At 44.2% G+C, this 23,366-nt stretch overlaps 1 protein-coding gene across 4 annotated transcripts in view; it reads right to left on the bottom strand.

Annotated features, from left to right (window-relative positions):
- Positions 1-23,366, bottom strand: part of LOC144938460 (CUB and sushi domain-containing protein 3-like) — a 683,443-nt gene that overhangs the window by 143,537 nt on the left and 516,540 nt on the right. For all 4 annotated transcript variants that reach the window (XM_078866283.1, XM_078866284.1, XM_078866285.1 and 1 more), the window contains 5 exons: positions 21,222-21,326; positions 15,179-15,297; positions 14,359-14,428; positions 7,175-7,291; positions 4,334-4,543 (listed from right to left, as the gene is read on the bottom strand). In XM_078866283.1, the coding sequence (XP_078722409.1) occupies positions 4,334-4,543; positions 7,175-7,291; positions 14,359-14,428; positions 15,179-15,297; positions 21,222-21,326 (621 nt within the window). The remainder of the gene's footprint in view (positions 1-4,333; positions 4,544-7,174; positions 7,292-14,358; positions 14,429-15,178; positions 15,298-21,221; positions 21,327-23,366) is intronic.

The raw sequence follows: 23,366 nt of genomic DNA, 5'->3' as shown, positions 1-23,366 counted from the left end.
CCAGGCCACGCTGACAGTATAAGAGGGGGCCTGGGAGGGGACCTCGGGGCTATCGCTTGGAGTGGGATCCCATCGTGCTGCTGAAGATCGTCACCATCATCGCTGTCATCTCGCCGCCTTCGTCGCTGTCGTCGTCACTTGATATTGCGCTGCTAGACGTCTTAGTTCAGCGCCGTCATAGTTCAGCGCCGTCAGTGTCAGATGGCTATTGTTGTGTGTAGCCGAGCAACCAGTGTAGAGTTGCGTATAAGCAAGAGACAGCAGAGTGTGTAACAGTGTAGGGTGTGTATTGTACAAAGTTTCCTCGGTGTTAATTAAAGAACTGCCTCTAAGAACTTACGTCTACAAGTTAGTCACTACGCAAACATGCACGGCTTACACAAATGAGACCCAGAGGCAAAGATTCAACATTTTGTTTCAAGAAGCTGTATCAGTCAGCTAGCCGGCACATGTATTCAATCCGGGATTGCACATGAAGGGGTGGTATGGTGTTATACAAACCATATAATAAAGACTTTACAAAATATATATATATGTATGGGAACTTGGCAGTGGTTTTCACAAATGATCCAAAAAGCATCTGGGGTCACTTCCGTGTTTCAATAACTGACCGAACCTTGAGGCAATAAAAAAATCTATAACGTTTATTATGAATTAGTATGAATGTATGCTTGACCAACCAGGTGCAGACATATGACCTTCTCACGAGCTCTGCGAGGCCATGTTTACAGAATGCGTTAAATTTCAAGATAAATGTTTGTTCATTTGCCATTGTGAAAAGGAGAAAGGTAATGAAACGATGCTGAAATATAGCACAAAGCAAATGGCACAAGCATTATGCTTAAAGGACAAGACGAGGAGGCTTTGTCGGTCACCGCGCAGATGTCAAGAATATTGATTTGGAGAGAAAAAAATGCATTGAATTTAGCCATCAAACGATATCTCACACCACATTTAAGGAACACGCTGGGCAATGTCAAGAGAATTGCTCGGACACTGATGAGAAAATTAAGATAAAGGGGCAAGATAAATAAATAAGTAGCCAATAATATTGCATTGAGTTATTTTGCATCCGTATAGGCTGTATACGGAATTATTACTGGCTGTATGAATGCTTAAGCTTCTGTTTAACATTAAGAACTTAAAGTTACGACCGACATTAGTCTTTCTGAATGACAGGGACAAATATATTGGAATAAAATAATTAATTAATCAGGGGGCCTCTTGCTGCATACGATGACCACTGTTGGCGTTTCACAAACTGGTACTCTATTTTATACATGTCACAGGGAGCGATAGTGGGCCGAAAAGTCCCATGGTCGGTAATTTCACATGGCGACCCATGAGTTGCGAGGTGAGAATTCTATCAACAGTTGGCATCCAGCTAGAATTTACTGCCACCAAAACAAATCCATTGTAGTTTTCCACACAAACAAGTGGACTTGCTCAAATGCTTAGGTGGCCTTGAACGGGCGGTATAAATTCCACATTCGCATGGTAGGATACAGCCTCAAAATGATGACTCACAATGTGGTACCACATTTATCAACCCTATAAAGATGATAGGCTGGGTTGTGGACCCCTTAACGAGGATTTGATCTTATTGTGGTCCTCTAAATGCATTTTGAGCAAACTGACAATGCCATCTCAACCTGATTTTTGCAAGTATGTAAAATACAAATTAAGCAGGTTGATTATTGTGTTGAATTCCAAAGCCTTAGGAAATGGGTAACAACCATTGCCTGGTCGTTTAGAGAATGATTTATTTTACAAAATAATGGGTTGTTTGAGTGTATCCATATGTAAGGGTCGCTGAAGCCCCTTAAATAAATGTTGCTATAGGACAGCTGTCTGGGGAGAAGCACGGGATTGGTTAAGCGAAGAGGGCAGCAAAAGGGAACAAGGAAATGAAGGACGGTTAGAGTTGGTTAAGCCAGGTTTGGTAAGAAGGAGGAAGAGGAGACACTTGTAGAACCTTCCAGGAGGGATGAGAAGAGACTGGGAGACATGATGAAAATGGGGGTGTAACTTGAGCGTGGCGCTCCTGGAGAGACGGTTTCCTACGAGTGTGTGTACATGTGTGCGTCCGGGCGTGGTGTTGGCCACCCACCCGTCGTGTGTCGGCCTTCATCAGTGCTCGCTAACAGCATTTTCCCTAAAAGTCTGTTAAGGCTATATGGGAGATCTTTGTCTTTGTGTCTATTAAGGACCCAGTCAACGCCTATGATACCACAAATAGGCCAGGATACTGGGTTATTCTTTATACTTTCAGAGTCCCTGACCCTCTGCTCACAACCATTAAGGACCATCATGATGGTGGCCAGGCCCGGGTAAAGCCGTTTGGGTGAGAGCTAGAGCAATTTTCTGTTCACATTGGGGTGTGACAGGGATGTCCTCTGGCCCAAGTAGTTGAAACAGCTTTCCGTGGATGTATTTTCATCGGACACAGATACAACGGTAGGCTGATCGATGCCCAGGTGCAATAAAGGGATGGCTTCCTATTGGTCAGCCATGTTATGTATGCAGATAATTTGGTAATTGCGGCCCACTCTGAGAAGGAGTCAGAGGCGCTGCTACTTGATCTGGAGAGCGTGCTACTGAGAGATGGGGCCTTACCATCAGCAGCACAAAAACAAGCACCTGCCTGGGTATTTTACGTAATCAAATGCACCCTCCACTCGACTTAAATGATGGGGTAGTTGTGGAAAGAGTGGAGATGTTTCAGTACCTGGGCAGTCTGCTTATAAACAGATCTGGTTTGGCAGCAGAGGTCTCAACTCTAAATTAGTTGAGCAGTATTATATTTGCATTAGCTGCGTAATGCTGTGTGGAAGCTATCTTGTCTATCGCTCCACACGAAGCTCCGGGTCTTCTCGACCACAGTTATGCCCCCCCTTCTCTATGCTTGCAGAACGTGGAGTATTTTAAATTAACATCTGCGTTGCTTTGAAATATTTAGGCTGTCTGCCTATAATCCATCCAGATTGGATTGTTAGAGCTCACAGATCCTAGAGAGATATTCATACAGTCTCATCAGTGAGCTCCTCTGGCAGGCAAGGCTGCCCACATTCCCAGCTACCACGTACCCACACAGCTTCTGTTTGACTGAATAAATAGGGCTAAACGGGTGTGGCATAGGCTAGAGAAGAGATGGACTGATGTGGTACAGAAGGATGTGGAGCTGATTGGACTTGCCAATGACCAGTACCAGCGGTGTCAAGATCATTCTCTTTTGGGGGATGCTCATGGAGAACGCTACTGAGCAGTTGGAGGCAGTCGCCCTCCAGCAACAGTGGAGGGTGGAAGAGTGATGCCCACAACAATGAGCGGAGTGCCAGGTGGCTAAAGCGCAGCAAGTTGGCACAGTTGGGGGCACAGGCGGTGCATCTACCAGTCATATCAGTCAATCAACCCATGGCACCTGGGTCTGTTTCATGACCTCCTGACTGCGAGCCTTCAATACTTCACGTAGCCTCAAAGTGTACCTAGCCTGGCACAAGCACCATGTTGACGTTACCGTCACTTATTGGCAAACGGCAGTTGTACGCGAGGGAAAGGAATAAAGCCGTTACCCGAAGTTCACCCTTATGTGAACTCAGTTAATCTATGCGCATGTATTTTCCATGAAATCCTCTTAGAGCACTCAACCAATTGCAATGAATCTGTCACGTTTATCATACATTGATAATGTGAACACGGTTTAAAATACACGCAAAAAAGACAATTGACCCAATAATTTGTCTTATTGGCCCGGGGAACTGCTGATCTGCTCTACACTTGACAATTACCTGGTCCTATCAAGGCTGTATTTCAAAAGAAAATTCAGCCATGGTGTAAGGGTGTGTGTGATGACGGGTGAAGCCACTAATTCTCGACGGCCACCATCTTTTATAAACTGGTGCGTGGTGAGTGTCATGTAAGTTGATGTCTGACGAGGGGCATTGAGTGCCATGTGTCTCATCACACTGCCCATAGGATGGGCCACCATCTTGCATAATATACACAACATACTGGTGGATCAGTAATTTGTAGTGCAGTGTGCTAGTATGACGGCGACTCGAGTCCAATTCCCAGTAGTGACTATCTAAACCAGTCTTGGTCCTTCCCGCATGTCAACATGGCCATAAACGAGTGGCCGGTGCGGCGATGTGTTAACATCAACACTGGGGATACACGAGCTGGTTCGGGAGTGGTGTTGGTCACATTACCCCCATTCTGGCCATCCCAGGTGACCACTGACAGCGATTTCCCCCAACAGCATGTATAGGCTACATGGAGTGAAGGATCCGCGTGATTTATTTCGTGCCCTCCAGGAGGCGGTGAGTGCACGTACCCTGGTACGCGAGCCGGAAGCCCTGCTTGTTCTGCGAGTAGTCGCTCTGGAAGTGCACGACGGTCTCGTGCGTCGTGCTGAGTGTGGAGGCCGGTGCTTTGGTGCCGCTGAATCGGCCGATGACCCCGCTGACCTCCGAGGGACCACTCAGGATCTCCACAAAGTCGTGCAGGGGTTCCATGGAGAAGTTGGCAAACTGGAAGTATGCCCCTGCGAGACAACGCAGTGGCAACCCGGGCGCTTCCACAGTGCCTCCACGCACACTTGACGCCCAGAAAGGCGGAAATGTTTCCGTGTGGCCGGCTGCACCTTAAGATGCATTACGATTAAGGGGGCACCTGATTCGTATGTTGCAGAGTGGAAACCCATTCAATGTACGTATGTTGGATGTTCTTTCGCCACCACACGTAGTCAACTGTGCCAATCAAAGGTGCGGGGGAAGGGCAACAAGCTAAACACAAAAAGGAGTTCTTAAAAATAAGTTTTTAATCTCGATTTAAAAGTGCATAGCTCCCTGTGGCTTCCTAATAAATCCAACGGCAAGACGAAGCATTTGCCTACTCCAACATCAGCCCTGGGGGGATGATGGTCTGAGTCAAGCCTATGCTACTATTTTTTTATTACTACAATCCTGGCAATAAAAAAAATATTCACAAACTTTCCTATACTAAACTGAGCAATGTCCTTTGAGGGTCCTGAGACATTTGTGAAAGTTCCATTTCACTTGGGACTAGTATATCATGGGTAAAATGAAGATTAGAATTTAGAAATGTTACTCAACAATCATTAATGTCAAAAGCAGCTTCTATTGCAGGCGGACCTCAGCTAAATATACATTAATATTTATGTTTTGCAAATGTACTAAGCAGTGGAAAATAAATCAATGCGAAGCAACATCAGATTGCATAATAATAGAACAACTGTGCTTGGAAATTCAATTAATGGAAGAAAAAAAGCCATGCCGTATAATTAGGTTTATTGTTCCCTGAATATACAACATACCCTGAATGCAGGGTTTCTCAACTGTTGTCCCCTGAGCCACACGATACAATTAGCAAACGGCTGGCAGGCCGTGTGGCGTCACATTTACGCACGTTATGACGTCAGATGGCAACGTGACGTCTACGTGACCACGTACCTCTCGTCTCTGGTCTCTCGTCTCTCTTTTTTATGTCGCTTTAATCTCACACATCTGTATGTGTTATCAGCAGCCCTCTCATCTATATCTGTTGTTTACCTCTATCTCTCTATCTCTCTCTGACCTCACTAATCTGTATCTATTTATGTCTCGTGAACAACAATCCTCAACGTGCCGCTCCAGTAGTATTTACAAAGGGCCACCATTGGCCTTGCGTGCCGTCAGTTGAACAACATTGCCTGAATTAATGAACAAGTTCAAGCGTCATCATATGTCAGCAAGCATCCGGAGGTGTTCTAATATCATTGGTGGCCCTGAGCCAGGAGCCAGTGGTGGAAATTCCACGATTAAATCACATCGACCATTCGCTCTTTCTATTGTATAACCACAGTTGGCATTCTACAATGTATGGAACTAGTCTTAATTTTTGGAGCTTTCGTGACTGCAGGAATTATTCTTTGGTTCTTTCGGTTAAGTCACGTCTAAAGATAAAATAATGAATTAAAATAATAGCGACGTTTCGATTTCAACACAAGCAATCATCATCAGGCATAAGAGAAATAGCAACAAAAATCTAACTAGAAAACTATAGACAGACATACAAGCAGACAGACATCACAAGGACACACAGAGAGAGGACACATATCGGCACAGAGAGAGGGGTCGTTTCTGTGACGGTCCCTTAAATATAGGGAGGGGGGCAGGGACGGAGAGAGGGAGGGGGCAGAGAAAATTAGCATATCAATGAGTGGACGGCAACGTGTTGCTGCTGCGCAAGTAAGATGACGACGTGGCACGGCACGCAAGCTTGAAAATTAGGAGAAAGACACACTAAAATTAAATAACCTCACAAAATATCGAAATGTGATGTAATGCAACACAGAGAGTCGGTCAACACACAATTAACGCATAGCCTGGTTGATTACGTATTTCAAAGATTGCTAAGTTAGAATTTAAGTGTGAAAATTCCAAAGAGAGGACACAGGCAGAGAGAACAACTTAAATTCTAACTTAGCAATCTTTGAAATACGTAATCAACCAGGCTATGCGTTAATTGTGTGTTGACCGACTCTCTGTGTTGCATTACATCACATTTCGATATTTTGCGAGGTTATTTAATTTTAGTGTGTCTTTCTCCTAATTTTCAAGCTTGCGTGCCGTGCCACGCCGTCATCTTACTTGCGCAGCAGCAACACGTTGCCGTCCACTCATTGATATGCTAATTTTCTCTGCCCCCTCCCTCTCTCCGTCCCCGCCCCCCTCCCTATATTTAAGGGACCGCCACAGAAACGACCCCTCTCTCTGTGCCGATATGTGTCCTCTCTCTGTGTGTCCTTGTGATGTCTGTCTGCTTGTATGTCTGTCTATAGTTTTCTAGTTAGATTTTTGTTGCTATTTCTCTTATGCCTGATGATGATTGCTTGTGTTGCAATCGAAACGTCGCTATTATTTTAATTCATTATTTTATCTTTAGACGTGACTTAACCGAAAGAACCAAAGTATGGAACTAGCTTAACATAACCCAGAGAGATGACAAGCAGAGTTAACATCCCTCTTTTTGAACTGACAACCTTCGGATTGCACATTGAGACTAACTGTAGCACCATGACAGGCAGAATGTTACCATACACAACGGTGACATATATCTCGTTAATTGTGAATTTCGCACACGTGCTCAGAAACGTACACTGCCCATAACTCACCGAACCCGACGGGAAGCTTTATTCGCCACACACAGTCCTGGTTGCTGGGGTAGTTCCCGGGAAAGCCAGGGCTCAAAATCACGCCACCCATGCCAGTCAGTGTCCCTCCACACTGGGCTAAGACACAGGGGAACATACACGCAATGTACACCACAGAATAGGGGTCGATATGCAATCGGAATATATCAGTTCAGGGGAACCTGCCTCTCTGAACCAGTCTTGGGCCTTCCTGCATGTTGCGGTGATAATATGTTAACTTCCCCGCTTGATATGCAAGAGTTCGTGGGTTCGATCCCGACCCTGACGCCTGTATATTTGGAGTTTGCATGTACTCCCCGTGGTCACGTGGATTTTTCTCTGGGTTCTCCGGTTTTCCCCTCCACAATTATAATCGTCATGCGCTTAGAGTATTTGGCTACTATAAATCTCCACGTGATAAGCAACTTCGTTGAGCTATCATTTGTGGCCAGGTTGCTTCTGAAAAAGAGATATATAGCTAAGTGGGCCTTACCTGGTAAAATACAAAGTTTTTTTTTGTTTAGTAAAACCTTCGTACTTCTGTGACTCAGACTTGAGATCAACTCAAGTCTGAGTCGCAGTGTCTCCCTATTCAGCTGAGTGTCAGGTGCCCCTCATGTCGATTGTTGGCCCTGAGCCAGAAGTGGAAAATCCAACATTCATCTAACAGGGTCATCTAATTCATTACCCTTTGTACATAAATGACCTGCGTCCACTTGTTTGGACAGTGCGAGCAGAACACGTAAATTGGCATCATGGGTGATTTTCGCAAGAGAGTCAATCAGACAGGGTTATTGCGAGACAAAGAGATCAGCACGTGCTGTGGAACTCTATCCGTGCTGGGCTGTGAGGAGCCCAGCTGATGGAAGTGCAAAATTAGGTTCTTGACTTGTCTGTGCACACTTCTGAGTGTAATTCTCTGAGACGCGTGCAATTTTCTTTAAGCATTACTGTTTCTTCCCATGACCAAACTGTCCATGAAATTACGAACCAAACATCCTAGTGGAGGATCCCTTCATGAAAAAAAGCATTTTGACACTCAACGAGGTTTTACTGGAGGAATAAAAAGTCAAATTGAAATCATCTCCATGCCCAAATGAGCATGGGGCAGATGGCCCATTCCCTATGGTGGTGGTCAGTCTGAACATTGGACATCTGTGAAATTACTGGACATGTGTGAAAAAAAATGTGATAGCTCATCGGATCCCGCCAGTATAAATACATTTCCTGATTTTGATTCTCACATATTCTGATTCTGACAAGCGCTGTTGGCTAACTACAAGCATTTTCAATGCATCAGAAATCATTGTCTGAGTAAAATCCAAACTCAAGTTTTGCCGTGCACAGAATATTTGTGGGAACTGTAACGTCATCGTGGCATGCAGGGCATTCTTGTCCATAAAACACGTTTTTTGGGTTAGATCTAGTAAATATGTAAATGTGTCGTTAAACACGCCACCACCCAACACAGCCAATTAGTAAGGTTTGTCACGTAAACAGAACGTGCCAGTTCGTTACTAGTACAGCACACCGGTGTGTTGGAGAGAAAAGCCACAACATTTACAATCTGAGTACGAGGTTTCGCCAGTAAATACAACTAGCTTTATCAGGCGACAGCCAATATCATCCATAATAAAAACCCTGTATTATGGATATTTGTTGCGATAGCCTACGTGTTAAACAGAGCATTCTCAGATGTCCTGTTTTGATGTTGAAGGCAACTCGTTGCGTGCCCATCACGACTGGGATTTGAAGTCTGAACCATGCAACCTTAAGTTGAGCGGCACAACCACGGATCCCACCAGCCGAATAATGTTATAGCATGCACAGGTTATGTTGTCACATTACATTCTAAGATTTTATTAAAAGCTCAGCAGCACATCGCCCGATCGAACGCTTAATCAAAAAAGCAAGCGAGCCATTAAATTAAAAAAGACAAAGTACCCCCGTATAGCCTTAACAGACTGTAGGGGCAAGTGCTGTTAGCGTGCACCTATAAAGGCCGGCACGGCATGGCACGGCACACGAGGGGGTGGGTGGTCAACACCACGTCCGGCCAACACCACGTCCGGCCAACACCACGTCCGGCCAACACCACGTCCGGCCAACACCACGTCCGGCCAACACCACGTCCGGCCAACACCACGTCCGGCCGCATTTGTCTCCCGGTGTTGGCCGTGAGCGGGAATCGAACCCGGGCCCACCAGGTTCATAGCGCAGCGTGCTAACCATTACACTACCCCTCCCGGTCACACACTCATACACGCACATAGGTGCAGACACAATTGAACACAGCCCACCTTTCTGCTATGGCCTCCAGCGTGTTGGGCACAGCCTTACAGCCAGCAAATGTATCTCTCTATTGATTAACTTTGAGTTGCCTTTGCCTCCGTAGATACGCTGAAGATCCACTGGCTTCAGGAGTTGTGGCTGGACACTCGCAAGTGCGACATATTTATTTATATATTCGCTTTACCCTCCGTCCTGCCACTTTTATTAACGCAACTTTGGTCGGGGGTTTCTGGCGTCTTCCCTCCGGCCCTGACAGCGTAGCTCACAGTGCAATTTGTCAACGGTGTCACCAGCCGGCAATACTGCCGGCAAGAAGCAGCAATCATTGTCCTCCTACTCCCTCTTTTAGTGTGAAGGCGCGAAGGAAGCGCACAGCCGCGGCTGTCATACCGCAATTGATTGTTGAGCACAGCGGAATGTGAAGTATGAAACAACACCTCATTTGAACCCCGGGCTTTGAAATCTCGTATCTGGCCGGGCGCTTCTGCAGTTAAATAGCGATGTGGTCACAGTCGTAAGCGCGCGAGTTAAGGCTCCCCAGTCAGAGGTCCACTCAGCCTGTTATCACAATAATAATAATGTTCGACTTGTATCTCGCCGCCGCTCAGTGTTCGCTCACTCTCAAATAAGGGGAAAAGACTCGGAGATGCGAGGAGCCACAGTCAAGTGGAAGGGCAGCAGCCAGCCGGCACCAACAATTGCCCAACACTCTGTTGAGATGTTTCCAGCGAATTCTCTTTCCATTAATGAGTGCTCGTACATTAAACGAGCTTCTCAATTATAGAGAGATGATGGCATTGGACTCTTCCGGTGAACGCACGTGATTTGAAATGAAGCGTCAGCATTGGTGTTACTGCGGCGAGAGAACTCGAATCACAGATTTGCCCATTACTGCATCACAGATTCGCCCATTACTTCCTCTCATCTAGTTTATTCACCTGGGCTTCACATTCATATGCACCATTCTTAATGATCTGTTAAGCGCCTTTGTCAAGGCGTATATGACTTAAGTTAAGATAAGAAGAAACGATACGTTGGGAGGTTCAAATCCTGGTTGCTGACCGAATTGGCTCAATGGTCCCTGCCATGGTAATGGCTCAGGGCTGCCAATGAAGATCAGTGTTGCTGAAATACTAGTTTGAGCATGACTGTGCGTTGATAGCTGAATTAATTTTAACTGTATAAGGGCACAACATTTCCCACGAGAGGCAAAGTATATAATACGAAGGTGTTACAGGCCAATTAACGAGCTGGAGAAATCTACATCACCCAGAGAAAACTCACGCGTGAGAGGGGGAAAGACTCTATCCCATACAGGTGCTACAGGTGGAGTCCACATTTTGCTGCACCGCCTTCTCCTGTCGAGCCAGGGGTATGGAACCTCCTTGACGCCCATCAAACCCTCACTGCTGCCTCCACGGAGTGGGTTCACAGGCCAGGAGCATAGCCACCACTGCCTGGTCGGTTTCATAATAGTTGTTCTATAGATAAACATGCCCCCCCACCTTCCATGATAATTTGGAATATCTCTCGCTGGTTCAGCTGGGTCGGGAGGGAAGTGCACAACCAGAGAAAAGCACTCCAAAAATACCACTTTAAGTATGGCACAATTTAATTAATTACATTGGTCTTAAAATTAATTGACTCCGTTTTTGAGTATTCACAGTTTTAAACTGTAAAATATACCATCTAGCAAATGCACCCCGAGTCTCCCTTTACAAAAAAAAAACTGTGTTTCAATGATTCCTCAAAGGCGTCTATGTGAAAATTAACAAAATTAGAGAAAAGCACTCCAAAAATACCACTTTAAGTATGGCACAATTTAATGAATTACATTGGCAAGCCTGCGAAACACTTCGTTAAAAGGCGACTCACTACATTTTTCTTTCCTCGTCATTTTATTAGTTAATTGCGAAAACTTTTGAGCCACCCATTCCCACAAACGTTTAGGTCTTTACACACATTTTATGCGAATACAAAACAAGCCACCAGAACGTACAATAAAATTCGCACCAAACAGAAAGTAATCAGGAGCCCCCTGCACATATTGAATTAATCTTACATGAGTGCGAACAAATCCAAAAATTCTCCACAAGTTTAAGATTCCCCAAATTACTTTCCTGCCTTTTAACAAAATGCATTTCATGTTTTTTTTAATATGTGATGTTAATAACCGCTGCAAAGTTTGGATTTGAAACAGGAGAATACTAAATAGCAAAAATAAAATAGAATGTAAATATAATACCCCTCCCCACCCCCACTCCCATGTATTCCGAATGTGCTATCGGCAAGTTTGTCATGGGATGACGAATATATATTCAGAACACTCACAGAGAGCAGCCGCACCAAGTGTCGGAGAAGAACGACCCACATAACGAAAGTTTCACGGGAGTTCAAACAAATCCTTTAAGTGGTCTTTTAATTGTTTCCACAACAACGGTAACCATTGCCACAAGCTCTGTCATGAGATTATCAGTTGCATGATAGTCAAACTGATATTTATTGTTCAAAAAAATATCTTCGAGCTCCAATTTTGCCGACATTATGAATCAAAAACCAAATTAAACGTTATGGGTCTTTTGTGCAGTCATCAATTCGCCACACTTGAGAACCCGGTTTAATCACGGGTGGCTAAAAACACAGATTCAATCACGAAATATCAACGGTGCCGGTTCAGCGCTCTTGACCTGAGCTACACAGCCACCTGCGTAAGAATACGGTATTTTCGCACCACAAGACTGCCTTTACAAAATAACCGGCTGATCCACATTTAATTGCCAACACTTACATGGCTTCATAAGACCTGGTTGTCAGATGAACAATTGTAAGCACTGATTGTGGACTGAACCATTTTTTTTGCATTGGCGAGGGGGGCAGGAGGAGATTTATAATTTGGTCACCACCACAGAAATGTGAATTTTCACCCCCAGCTCAGAACCACCAACAGGGGATAACCATTGAAACGCTTGGATTTTCTGTTGATATTTTTTGTTGTTATTTACACGTTCAATATATAGGTTAGATAAAAGTAAAAGGCAAAAAAGCCCAAGTGTCTCCATGCTCGATTGAGCATGGAGTTGTTGCACTCATCTCCAAGAGCATCCCTGAACAAGTGGTGGGAATTCTGCATTCATAAATTCGAAGCCAGTTTCTCCAAAAGGTAGCAAAACTGTTGAACAAACTGTATTGGGATAGAGTGTTTCACCGTCGCACGTGTGGGATTTCACAGGGTGCTATGGATTTCCACCCACGTGTATTAACATTCCTTAATGTATTAAAAACATCTTAATATGAAGAGGACCACAGGAGCCTGGAGAATTGTTAGGTGGCAGCTCCCACGTATCTGTTGTTCCTCGCCGATTGGGGAGATGCACTTTGCATGAACGGCATCATATGAAACTAAACATTTATTATTTAAAGTTGTACTTATTTCATCAATTGCCAATGATGAAATCATGCCTGGCTGCCGGGATTTTGTCTCACATAATGTGCTCTGTGGGCACCCTATTTAATGTGGCACCCACATTCAAAAACACTTGTTTCATATACCGATTTCAAATATAAAATATTCCAAAGGTTCCAGATTATGCAAACCAGTTGTCAAATTAATTAGTACACATGTAAAGCTCGCTCGTGCAATTATTAATAAAATAGTTACTTTGTAAAGTATGTAAATACAGTACTTTTCCAATTATGAAATTTTGCAACATTTCTGAGCAGGTTATACAAGTAAAAAATTGGTCCGGTGAACCAAAACAATTTTTTATTCCAGCACAAAAATAAATGAACCACCAAAAATTGTTTACTTTGGGGAGGTTTTTTGCTGGCCCCATGCGCCCATGTCAACATGCAGCATCCAATGATGTACCATAATGGGAAGATACACCATACGATGTGCCAGTGTCCCCGGGGACTCGAGTCTGAATTTGTCCGATACACAACTAATCCTTACTCCCAGCTGTCACTTTGTCTATAATCCAGCTACTCACAAATTGGGCTAAGCGAGGGTACCCAAGCACACACTTCGACATATCCATAATACTGGTAGCAACCTCCTGGTTACACAGGGGATTATTGTGTCCGTCCGTCCGTCGTGCATCCAAAAATGGGAGGGGTGGGGCTTTTGTGGAGAGGAGAGGGTGGGGAGGGGTTGGGTGGGGAGGGTGGGGAGGAGCTGGGTGGGGAGGGGAGGGTGGGGAGGGGCTGGGTGGGGAGGGTGGGGAGGGGCTGGGTCGGGAGACTGGGTCGGGGAGGGTGGGGAGGGTGGGGCTGGGTGGGGGGTGGGAGGGGTGGGGCTGGGGAGGGGCTGGTCACCCCGTGGTGCCCTTATAAAACTCAACGCTTAACCTACTCACGCCGGCTTGTGCCCGCCCTCACAGTCGGGCATATTTGCGGAATACACCACGCCGCTGTTGACCCTGCAGGCCATTGACCGAGCAACCCAACGTTCCTACCAGCTCCCTCCTCCGCAGCAGGAATGTGTTTTGATCCATTCACACTCGCAGACAGCTGTGGCGAGTGACGTTAGCGAGCTCCCATTACGAATGGCATGGATAAAACAAGGGGTGATATGGTGAGCGCCACTCACGCTCAGACACCTTTCTTCCTACCTTCCTAGTGTGATACCAGGTACTCATTTTAGGCTAGGACTAAGGTCCAGGCCAAAGCCAGATTCGAAACTGATACTGGAATTAAGCTCAAGCTGGAAACAAACCGAGGTCACTTGGAACATTGCACAGTACTCGATTGCACCTCCATAGCAATTCGACTCACGGACCTTCCGCTTGCGAGACAAGAACTACAATACTGCAAGACTTGCGTGGATGCAGAGAAATGAATACAATAATAGCACAAACACAGAGGTGTAAACGTACCTATGCAGAGTGGAGGAGGGTAGTTCCATCTCCTTACTGGGCCAGGCATACACGCGATATGCGAATGACCCTGAAAAAAACAAAGCGCAGCAGCAACGCTTGCTCATTCGCACTGCATTCGTTCTCAATATTGGCACTTCATAACTCCGGGTATTAAAGCTACACTTAAGGTGAGAGTGTATCTGATTGCAAGTGCTTACATTAAACGTTGGGGATACATTGCAGTGTTGAATGTTTCTATTTTAAAAAACTTACTATTGGAATGCAGATGATTTTCATTATGAATCAGAGTCCAATTCTTTCCAGGTTGATTGGAGTGTATATTGTTTTCTAATCTACATATACATCTCCAAGCCAATGATGGAGACCAGTCTCTCTATGAGTCAATCACTTTCGACTTCCCACATAGTGCTGCTTGTTTTTTGATTCACCAGAGAGATGGCCTGAGTCAACCCATGACCACGATTTTAACTCATGCCATCTGATAGTGAGTTGAAGACCCGAACCCCTGTGTTACCTAACCAGATGTATCTGACCTGGATGATTTATGATTGCATTAAATGGATAATTTGAAGAAAAAAATACTGTAATAAAAGATTATATCATTCGACCTCCCAAGAGTAAACTGATTAATTAAAGACACAGTGGCAAGAAAAAAAACTTTGGTTTATTTTGTTTGCTCTTCCACCGCACGTCCAATTAGCACGTTTACCTATGTACAACAAAAACACCTGATCATTTAATACGAACGAAATACGATTTTACAGGGCAATGCACTTGATTCGTTTCTTTTTTGTGATAAAATGTCTGGATTTATTACCTGTAACGTGTATCCCAGTTCACACTGAAATGTCACGACATCGTTCACGAGATATCTCTCACCCAAACGGATTCCGTTTGAAGGAATTTCCGGCTCGGGGCACGAAGCCAGACCGACGGCTGAGGGAAACACCAAACACAACAAATGTGTTAGCACTAAAATGTTACGTACATTTTGAATCGGTGCTCATATGCAAGTGAATTCTTTGCAGAAACTAAGCTGGAGAAAGGTTGTTGCTGCAGGTGAAAAGACAAATTGGAACCATTGAACATTTGTGGCGGAAAACAAATCTAAGTTTAACCTCAATTAGAATGCAATATCCCAAGTCCAGTTATAACGCATCAGCCAGTAATAACCGCCAAACATCCCAGTGCAAGTAGTTTCTGAAGAAATAACTTTGAGGATTGAGTGAGTAAATGAATCACACAAATCAGTGCCTGTCAACCTCAAAGGTGCATTGAGTAGCTGCTCATTCCTTACAAGACCACATCCGTACAAAAGATACTTTGCGTTCAATTGCACAACCGTTGTTGGTTTCCTTTAAAGGAGTACGAATTGTATTAGCCCTACACAGCGATGGGCTGAGTAGACCTCCGACTGGGATTTGAACTGAAAAGCTCCTGATTGTTGGTAGAGTGCTCTGCAGCAGCAGCAGCATTTCCAAGCCAGATTAATTTCGAATACATATCGACTGTAATTTCTGGTTAAAATAACATCGCAACACAATGAAGGTGTACATTTTTTTTCCATGGGTGCATACTAGATTTTTTGCACGAAATTTTCAACACACATACATGGGGAAAACACACGTGGAAAAGCACAACTCCAGCGTTTTTTTACGTGAATAAATATGAAACATTCTTTCCCTAATGTAATCTGTGTTTCAACGAGCATTTAAGTACATGTGCAGAGATCCCCAGACAAAAAATGCGATACTTTTGTTCCAACAGACAGCTAATTTCGTTCATACGTATGCACATTGCAATTGCATTCATCCCATAGTCATTTCGTGCTGTCTCGAAGGACGGTGAGCGAATTAGTATCTCAATCATATATCTAAATTTACGAAACACGCTGTCAGATTTAGTTGCAAATTGCAACAATTTCTCCGTGAAAAAATATTCAGCATTACAGAAAGGTTAAATGCCCCTAAATAACCAATGAATCTACCCACCATAATACATTATTGCCCATTTTCCACCCATGCCTATTTTGCCTTTCGCTATCGCCCCACAATGAATCCACTGTGTTCCATTGGCGCGTGCGCTATCTTTAACGAGCCACCTTGAAGAAGGAATATTTCATTAAGAGCACATGGAGCGACTTGATTAGGGCTGCCAGAGTCAGCTTCAAAAAAAAAGTAGCCCGCATCGAATAGGAGGCTGGTAATCCGTGATAATTCTATGGGAACTTAAGTGAACTCAACCCAGTTTGGTGATGGGAAAAATATGATAATGGTCTACTCCGTTGCTGGGCTGACAGTGAATGTAAACGCGTTACCCATCCGTACGCGAGGTGGCAATGTCTACATTATCAATGACCGAACCCACATTCTGGCATGAGGTGTGGGTGAAATATCTAAGAGTTATTAGTTCGAGGTCTGACTGACTTGTCTGACTGACTCAAAATCTAAGCAGGACTTTTGAGCCTGGTTTAATGCTTCGATGAGTGACTATCAGGGCTGTTGAGGTAAGCATGGGGGCTGGCTGCAAGGTGGACAGGAGGTGTCAGTGCTGCGTGTCAGCTGCTCACACGCACAATGCCCTAATTCTTCCATGTCAAACACCTCTAAATTGGATTGGCCAAACATCCCAAAGCAAACCCTCTTGACTCTACAAGGTTTTCCTCGGTAAACAATTGGAATTTTGTATTACATATCAATGTGCAGTTCTGAGTAAGCATTAAGTTGCACATGTCTATGTTCTGGGCCAGTTAACTCCTTTTAGACAACCACTGTTAACGTTTGAAAAAGTGGTACAATTTTATTCACCATGAAAGATGATGGGCCCAGGCGATATCTGACCTGAATTCAGAGCCACGACTTGCTGATTGCAATGTAAGCATCAAACAATATTATTATATAGAATGGTACTCACTTTATCTATCACAGAAATATCATGGGCTAAGTTCACCCCCAGTTCCGGATTTTAACTCATGCAATCTGTACTCTTTGGTTTTTTCGGTAAAGTCACGTAGGTATAAAATAAAATAAATTGTGATTTAATTTAAATAAAATAAATTGTGATTTAATTTATTTTATAATATACCTACGTGACTTTACCGAAATAACCAAATAATATGGATCCCTGCAGTCACGAACATTTCTAATCTAGATTAATGCAATCTGATTGAGAGTTGAGTGCTGTATCCACTGTACCACCTGGGTTAGATTCAGTAACGTTAATAATAATGCATTATTACTGCGGCTGCAGAGTGCGGTGCTGAATACATACAGGCACATATTAGGAGCTACATTTGCTGGGCTGGCAAATGTGTTTGTGGAAATGCATGTAGGACTGTGTCAGGAATATTTAACGCATTGGCTCTATCACATACAACACAGACAGCAACGAAATCGCTTTACGTAATTGAAGAATATATATATTTTTACAAATGGAATTTCTCACAACAAGGCTATTGTATATGGATTAACCTCTAAAGTAAGCAACACATATCAAAGTTGACTCTTTTTTTATAAGACAGCAGATAATGTACCCAAGGTTAAGAATTATTAATTAACTCAAGTGGACTCAAGAGGGATGCTGTGAATGCAAATTTAATCTCCTAAGGAATTCACAGTCAAATTAGCATGTAAATGAATGCCAACATCTATGAAAAATATCCTAAGTGAAATCAAATAAAAGTATCACCTTGCGCAAACAAGTGTGGGGCATTGCTCGTTTCCACGAAGAGCTCTGAGTGTGCAGTGGGAATGATGCATTCCCATGGCAGAGGCCACGTGGACAACAGCTATACACTTCCCAGGATACGGTAGACGAGGCCATTAACCGGTGATAAATAAATGGGCAGAGTTGATCCAAACCTTTATTTGAAATGACAATATTCTGATGGTGGATCAAGCGTTCTGGTCAAAATGTCACCTGGCTAAACTGGGAAATAGTTGGTGAAAAACAAATACAAAATATACATCTAAAAATCTAAAACAAACCCCAGGTATTCTGCATATGCAAAAAAATCGAATTGTCAATGTTTTTTTTTTAAGAACACAAATATTGACTGGCCTTCGAATGATAATGTACACTTGTAAGGCGCATTTTATCCATAGATCCCAATCCACCGGCAACGTTACGCTTCAGTAAGTCACCAAGCCACAAGGCAATGAGCCCAGGCGTGCAGACGGTGCGCTGTTTTTCGCGGAGAGAGATAGCCAACGTCCCGTGCAAATGCACTCAAGCCACACCAATATTGAAGCGGTCCATGAAGCGGACACTTGAAGGCACAACACGGTGCACCTTGCAAGTGCTCTCGGGAAAACGGCAGTGTTTAAAATGTTGACCCCCTCCCCCTGCAGAATACAAACAAGGCGCTGACCCACGCCAGATAGGAGATGGCCTGGAGGATATTATGTCAGCCTCGCGCAACCACCGCACGTCCGTCCGTCTCTTGCGGGATGTCTTCACGTCCTTTCCCGTGGCAACAGGGGGGTTTGGAAGCGCATGCACCGTTCCCAGAGTTGGAACTCAAAAGTGAAAGTGTGTCTCCCCCTCCACTATTGAGCACTGGCCAATGATCCCCTCTGTTGGTGACTGGGACAGAGGTGGAAATGTCCACATTCCTATCGTGGGAGCCGGTCTCTCTGGAGGACAACTACTGTCTGCCTTCTCATGAAGTAGTGCTCACTTTTCCTATTTACATTGTTAGAATCGTCAGCAGGACACAGGCGTCATATTATCTACTCATGACGCAAATGTTCACAAATTGTATGATCTCCCATTTCACGAGCGCATGTCAGCATGTGCACGGTACTGTGACTGAGATGACAGAATTATGACAGTCTTGATAAAAAAAATAATTACCAATGTCGCACAACTTAAGCCAAAACAAATGCAACTATTCCCACAAAAACCCACTGAAAGTGTGACACAATGGAGCTTAGAAGAGTTCACCAAACACACCCACCGATTATCGTATGGATATTAAGCTAAAGTTTGCATTAATACATTACCCTACAGTTTAATTCTTAAATTAGGTGACTGCCTTTTCACCTGCAAAATATGCTATTTTTGAAAGCCAATTAATACAATTCACTGAACATACATACATTATTTCAATATTGGCAGGTGTTCCTTGTAGCCAGAACAAAGCAAACGTAATGCATTACAGCTTCTAACGCAGGACTCATGCAACTGCAATTCTAGGTAGCCAATTAATGAATGTTTCACCACTTGATAACGAACACACAAATTAGCAGAGCATTGTACTGCTTCAAAGATACAATGCACCGCACCACCTAATTCACTATCGTAATAACTAGGTTGAAACCGTACTGTGAGGGTGTTTTACACAAAGCTGCGGGATACTGTCCTACATCTATTGCAGCCCAAATGCTTGTGACATCATCATAAAATCTGGCGAGAGGAGACAAAACCTCAATCACAAATGTGGATCTCCCAGGTTGACAGGGATTAAGGTGCAATCCGTCACAGGACATGCCCCTATAATCTGTCTAGATTTCAGTCCGGGGAAAGAGAAAAACATTCTTAATGCTGCTTCACGGTTGTACAATGGAAGGCCATGAACATCACTGGGATTTCACAAGATAAGGAAAGAGAGCCGCTTATTTTTTCTCCCTCTGCATGTGCACAAAATACATATATAGCGCTCTGTAAAATGTTGTTGCTCAAAGTCTATTCAAAGTCAAGTCACCTTGTCTCCTTGCTCAAGCGGAGCAATGGGATGCTACTCATTTCCATTTGGGAGCTAAGAGGTAGTGGTATAAATTCCACATTCTAATGGCAGGAGACAGTAACCTCTTCACAGCAGAGTGACTACTTGACATCTGTGAAGAAACTACTGGACATCTGCAAGGAAAATAGCTTTGTAGCTCATCGGATTCCTCCAGTACAAATAAAGATTCTGATTCTGAACTGTTCACTTGAGTCCAGGGGAGTGCGGGGCCGAGTCCAAGGCTCGTGAGGTAACCGCTCTGATCACAGCGCCACCCGTGCGGACGAGGGACTCCTCCACGCCATGCAGGTCATGGGGGTTGTTCGACCGCACTTAGCCTCGTTGCGTCAGTGCGGGTGGGTTGGTGAAGGCGGCGCGGAACATAGACGTGGGAGCGTAGAATCGCAGGGCGGTACAACGGTGGATTTTGCTGCACTGCCCTTCTGCTGACCGCGAATTGTCGCTCGAAAATGGCTGGTAGGTAAACGTACTGGGCAGGCTTCCCTTGCGTAATGTGTGTCCGCCCCCCCCCCAGCACGAATTCGCAGTTATGTGATTAATCTTTTAGGGACGTACTTTACACTTACGCTGTGCGCTTCACAGTTACGCGCAAAAGAAAATGAATCATACTAAAATTAATTGTAAAACTAAATGTTTCCAAATTTAAAATCTATTTTCAACGATAGAAATACAAAGTAAAAAAAAGTATTTCTCGTGGTGTCACTGCCGCATCATGGCAGTGCCCAGCGTCACGGGCTGGGCATGTTCATAATATTATCATTACTAAGTATTGCATGTATACGTATTTCGTAAATCCATGGCTAAAATTACTATTCTTCGGGAACGCATCCCGCTGCATAACATGTATGTCTATAGGAAATTAGACATCATAAAGCGCAATTTGACTTACGCTCCGTTTTTCAGGAACGCGTGCCGCGTGTTACCCGAGGGACCCATGTACATTGAAAAGTGGCTCGTGAAATCACGTGACGAAAATATCCATACAAATCAAATGCACAACAGTCGTGTTTGTAAACAGCTGTGAAAACCTCTGTCGCGAATAGTTATTTTTCAAGAGTGTCAATGCTTGCGTTATGTTAAGAGGTACGCGTGACAAATGTGATATTTTTTAAACCTGTGTACTCCAAGTGGAAGCCGGCTGCCGAGACACTGATGTCGGAATGGAAATGTAAGAACAGCTGGTTCGACGTGCTGTTAATTAGGGCTGGGATGGATGTACCTGTGGGTGTAAAAAAAAATCACGTGTTATTAAATTACAGTGAGAAGGCATTTCATCTTTCAACATGGACGAAATACGAGTGGAATGCTGCCCCGTGGTATAATGGTTCGTACATTGGACTTGCAATCCGGAGACCCCCACATTCACATCTCGTTTCCATCCATTTGTATCAAGGGGGTACACCGCAATTAGCGAAACGGCAGTTTGCGTGTAGAGGGGTAGAGTTTTGGTAACTCCCACCTCTTCGAAGACGTCTGCCCAGCGTTGAGTGGGTTGGCCAAGTTCCCTATCCAGGAGATCTGTATAGCTTCCTCTAGCGCAGTGGTTCTTAACTTTCACTGCAGAACTGCACCCGTTTGGTTCTCAATCGTAATTTGTTGTTTAAATGTTAATACATAGAGGGTTTGATTAAACAAAGTAGTTGTGCTTCATTTGCGTTTCGATGATTTACCTTCGAAAAAAATCTGGCCATGTCTCGCACCCCTAGAGGATGCATGCACGCCAGGTTAAGAACTACCGCAGTCTAGCGGAAACCCTTCCACAAGTATAAAGTGTTCTGTCTAGATGGGATAGAGTGTTGCCCCCTCGCACATGTCTATTTTTGCTAGGTGCTCCGCTTTCCTCCCACACGTAAACACTAATTTCATTGTCTGATAACACCTTCACATGTAGAGGACCACAGAGCTTGGGGAAGGGGAGCGGGGAAGGATTTGGAGCCTGATTACCACCTTGCTTGCTGCCTTCCCCGCTTCCCTGTGGCTAATTACGCATTTGAGTCGTTCGCTCTCGTTACGAGTGGACGAAAACTATGTGGCGCGTCACAAGTTGTTAACATTTATATTATTACGATTATTATTCAGAGGAGAGAGTGTAAATGTCACGATAGTACATTTCCACAGATGGATAACTACAGCAGGCCCAGGGGAGATGCTGCCAAAGCAAAATTAACTCTCAGCTCTCAGAGACTTGATAGTCGTATAAATGGTGTGCCTGACATAGCTATTTTTCAGAAGCGACCTGGCCACAAATGATAGCTCAACGAAGTGGCTAATCACGTGAACATTTATTGTAGTCAAATAATACTCATGTTTGTAAACGTGGAGGGAAAAACCGGAGGACCCGGAGTAAAATACACGTGGCCACGGGGAAAAAGACATACAATCTCCAAATGTACAGGCGTCAGATTCGGGATCGCACCCACGACCTCCTCCATACCAGGCGAGGGAGTTAACATCTCGCCACCGCAGCGCTCCTCACACAAACATGTACTAAAACAATGGTCCACAATAAAGCCTGTGTAGACTATTGGGGCAACTTGGGACAGCATAGCACCCGAGGGAGTGAAGTGGCCAGCACCATTCATGCCCAACTATATCTTCCAAGTGCGAATATTTACACACCGCACCAGCTACTCAATTTAGGCTGAGTTTAACTCGCGGAAGCCTAAGGACTAGCTCAGATATATGCAGCATAGATGTTCCCCATGGCTGGGGATGGAACTCAGGTAATAAGGTTTGTAGCACAGGGTGCCAACAACTGCACCACTGTCCAAACGTGAACATATTCTTGGTTCTTTTGGTAAAGTCATGTAGAAGGGAAACAACAAAAAATTCTCACGACGTTTCCATTGAAACACAAGCAATCATCATCAGGTGATGATTTTTATTATTTTTATTGTTTCCCTTCTACGTGACTTTACCGAAAGAACCAAGAATATGAATCCCTGCAGTCACCAAAGCTTTAAATAAAAAATTCACGTGAGCATGTTAAAGAGGATCTATCACGCACACTAAAACGTATTTCCGCACACATTTTAAAATAGCAATTGTTTTGCGTCTTCAGTGTCCGCAAGAACTGGCATCATGGTTCAGTCCAACTCGGCCCAGCATCCATTCTAATCTTTAGGGCACATTACAGAATAGATATCAGCAAGTGCATTCAGATGCTAACCATTACGCTCTGCATCGTTGCAAACAGCTCTAATCGGAGTGGTATGCTTAAACGATGAACAGAGCCTATGCACTTAGGATACATACCCTG

This window comes from Lampetra fluviatilis, chromosome 22 (genome assembly GCF_964198595.1).
Source record: "Lampetra fluviatilis chromosome 22, kcLamFluv1.1, whole genome shotgun sequence".
Lineage (NCBI taxonomy): Eukaryota > Metazoa > Chordata > Hyperoartia > Petromyzontiformes > Petromyzontidae > Lampetra > Lampetra fluviatilis.
The sequence above is the reverse complement of the archived record's forward strand: the minus strand, read 5'-3'. Positions and strand labels throughout refer to the sequence as shown.